We start from the raw sequence: 3193 nt of genomic DNA, 5'->3' as shown, positions 1-3193 counted from the left end.
TTGAAACTTCAACTATGATATTGGAACTAGAATAGATTTTTTGAAAAACATACATTACTTATTATAATTTAAAGATAACAACCATCTTAAAGATAGAAAACTAATAAGCAAGTGATATGACTTAAGTCATTTAAAGAGGAAAATGGTGACTAATTGATACAATTCTATTGAAAATATGAAACAGTTGATTGTTAGTATAAACAGAAACAGAAACCATATAATCGAATCATCAAGAGTGGGCAAAATTAAGAATGTGAAAAAAGCAGCATGTGAAGTGACTCAATCATATAATTCTAGAAGTAATCGATTCTGGAAATGAAAAACAGGAGACTATTGAGAGTAACAATAGTTCTTTAAACCTAAGGTTTTGAAGGAATAACATGTATAAAAGCATAGTGAAGCATATTCAGCCATGGCTATTAGATCAAATTCAAAAAAGGTAGAACAAACCAGTATCATTGCTTCACCAACTGGAAGGCAAATAAGCATGAACAGCATAACCAGTCTTCCAATTATCCAAATACACAACTTTCCTCACAGCCCATACTGAAATAATCATGGCAATGATCATTATCGTCCTCTGTGCAATCCTACTCTGCACCCTAACCAAAACATGGGTCATAAAAGCCAACAACAAGCCAACAATGGTGTAAAGAAACCCGATAGCAAAACCCTCAGCACCCAGCTGCATTCCAGATCCCTGGTAGAAGAAGACGAGCTTGCTTGGATCATTTCTATCGGATATGAACATCGGCATTTTGCGAATTATGTTGTGCATAGTTCCCGAAACGCTAAAGAAGTAAATGAACACAGAACCGGATAGCCAAACCCTCTTATCGTGTAGAAGTGTTTCACCGGCTAATAGTCTTTTGAACAGGAATGGCAAGGATATCAGGAATGCAGCGATTAAGAACCCTATTTGAGTTTTTGAGAGAATTGGGGGACGGTGGATTTGACCCATTTTGAGTTTAGTTCTCGATTCGATAAATTCCGCCATGGATTCGGCTAGACGGGAGAAATCACCGGCATCCATGGAGATCGAGTCGGTTTTTAAGGTGGTCGCATCTGGTGGAAGGAGGCGGATGTGTGGCAAGGCGTTAACACCGAATTGGGCGAAAGATGATTGCGATTCGCCGAATTCGATGTCGCAGAAGAAGAGCTTGGAAAGTGCTGATGGGGAATTCTCATTGTTGATGCCGAATGATTTGGAGAGGAGGAAGAATTCGGATTTGAGTGATTTGAGGTGGAGTTCGGATTTATCATGGAGTTGGATGGCGTCGAAGAAGATGATTAAGGAGAAAGATCGTGGTTTCGTGGTAATGATACGGCGGAGAAGGTTGTCAGAGAGGTGGACAACGCCGGAGGAGGAGCGGGATTGGATGGATTGAAGTTCGGAGACTAGATCCGCATCGGCGTTGGCGTTGGCGGCGCCGGTGAAAAAAAGGGTTGTGGATAGTGAGAGAAGAGTTGTTGTTAGTAACAGGAAGAGGGTCGGAGCTGATCTCGAAAAAATCGCCATTGGTAGATCTAGTGAGGTGTTAGGGTTTCTTTGAAGATTAGAGAAGAAATGAAGACGATGACTAGAGTTGACTTTGACCTGCTCTGTTTGGGGTATACATCACTCTAACCAATCAAATGTTGCCATGTCATCATTTCATGAAGCCACATCGGCGTGGCATTTGAAAGTTATAAAGTTTTAATTTCGTAAGGTCATGTCATCTATGATTCTATTGGAGTATTGGTCCAAACATTTTTATTAAAAAAATGAATTGTTTATTTCCTTAGTTTAGTTAAGTGTTTAAATAACTAGTATTACATTAGTTTCAAATTATAGCAATATTTTATATATTAAAAGTGATTTAACGTACATTTTAATAATTAAAGTATCTCTAAATATTATTAAAAAAGAATTTGTAATTCACCAATAAAAAAATTAGGGTCATTGATTGTGTTTCGATACTCTGTTTTTTATCATTAGATCAAATTACCGATATTATTTTCCTAAATAAAATTCAAACATAATTATATTTAATTATAGAATCTATAATAATTATAGAATTTATAAATTCAGTAATTATTTTATCCATTGAAACATATTATATATGAGATTTTCTAATATGTGCCCTAATGATATATATAAGAAGTATTAATTAATCACAATTATTACCATAATTAAATGTGAAATACATTAATTATAGAGATTATTAATGAACTTTATATTTAATTATACTAATATTTCTTATAATTAATGTGTTTAATATTTAATTATGGTAATAATTATGATTAATTAATACTTCTTATATGTGCCCTTAGGGCACATATTACAAAATCCCAAAATATATTATATATTAAATCTCATTAAACAATCATATCAATAATTAAATTATTAACCTATAAAATCTAATATAATCCTATTAAATCAGCAAAATATTTAATAGTCAAAATTAAATTCGATATTATTCATAATTTATCTCCCAGTATTCCCACATATAATGAATCAGTTTGAGATAATTGTTGAAATTTTAAAACTGATTAAATAAGAAAGTCAATTAATATTAAGTTTTGAATTAATATAGCTGATATCCTTTTTTTTTTTCTAGATGAATAGTCGAAAATCTCCAAGCTGATATCTTAGGATTCCAATTTTTTTAGAAGATAATGATTTCCTTATTCAAAAACACCCTATATATACGATTATACTGAAGTGGTTATTCTTACGATTTTATATTGAGTCATATGATTTACAGTGTTCTTCTTGAGCAATCTTCTTATCCAGTTCTTTTTTCCACGACTCTTTTTTTTACTCTGTTCTCCTTATTCTTCTTCAATTTCTTGCATTTACTATGTTCTTATTATTTGTTATTACTGTGTTTGTTGAGAGGTCATGAAAAAAATTAATCAATCTATTTTAAGCATATTAGTTTCATTTATTTAGTTACAGAAACAATATTATACCATTTATGTTAATTTTTTAATGTATTGACCTATGTTTGTTAAGAGAAAACCATAAAAGTCTTTTTAATGCATGATGACAAAGCTAGTGGAACGGACCAAAAGCAAGATAAAAAAGTTTTTTATTGTTACACTTCAACTTGCATGAACAAACACGTATTTGTTGTTCCAAGGTTTTCAATAACTCTTTCATACATATTATTATAATCTTCGATTGAATTTTCTAATTTTATATTATTGA

At 31.9% G+C, this 3193-nt stretch overlaps 1 protein-coding gene across 1 annotated transcript; it reads right to left on the bottom strand.

Annotated features, from left to right (window-relative positions):
• Positions 1-252: 252 nt before the first annotated feature.
• On the bottom strand, positions 253-1584 carry LOC145042139 (putative dolichyl-diphosphooligosaccharide--protein glycosyltransferase subunit 3B). Its single transcript, XM_078990519.1, has one exon. The coding sequence runs from the start codon at positions 1517-1519 to the stop codon at positions 464-466; it is 1056 nt and encodes a 351-aa protein (XP_078846645.1). The 5' UTR covers positions 1520-1584; the 3' UTR covers positions 253-463.
• Positions 1585-3193: the final 1609 nt, after the last annotated feature.

The sequence above is a fragment of the Lactuca saligna genome, chromosome 4 (genome assembly GCF_052625555.1).
Source record: "Lactuca saligna cultivar CGN05327 chromosome 4, ASM5262555v1, whole genome shotgun sequence".
Classification (NCBI taxonomy): domain Eukaryota; kingdom Viridiplantae; phylum Streptophyta; class Magnoliopsida; order Asterales; family Asteraceae; genus Lactuca; species Lactuca saligna.
This window is presented reverse-complemented; position numbering and strand designations above follow the sequence as displayed.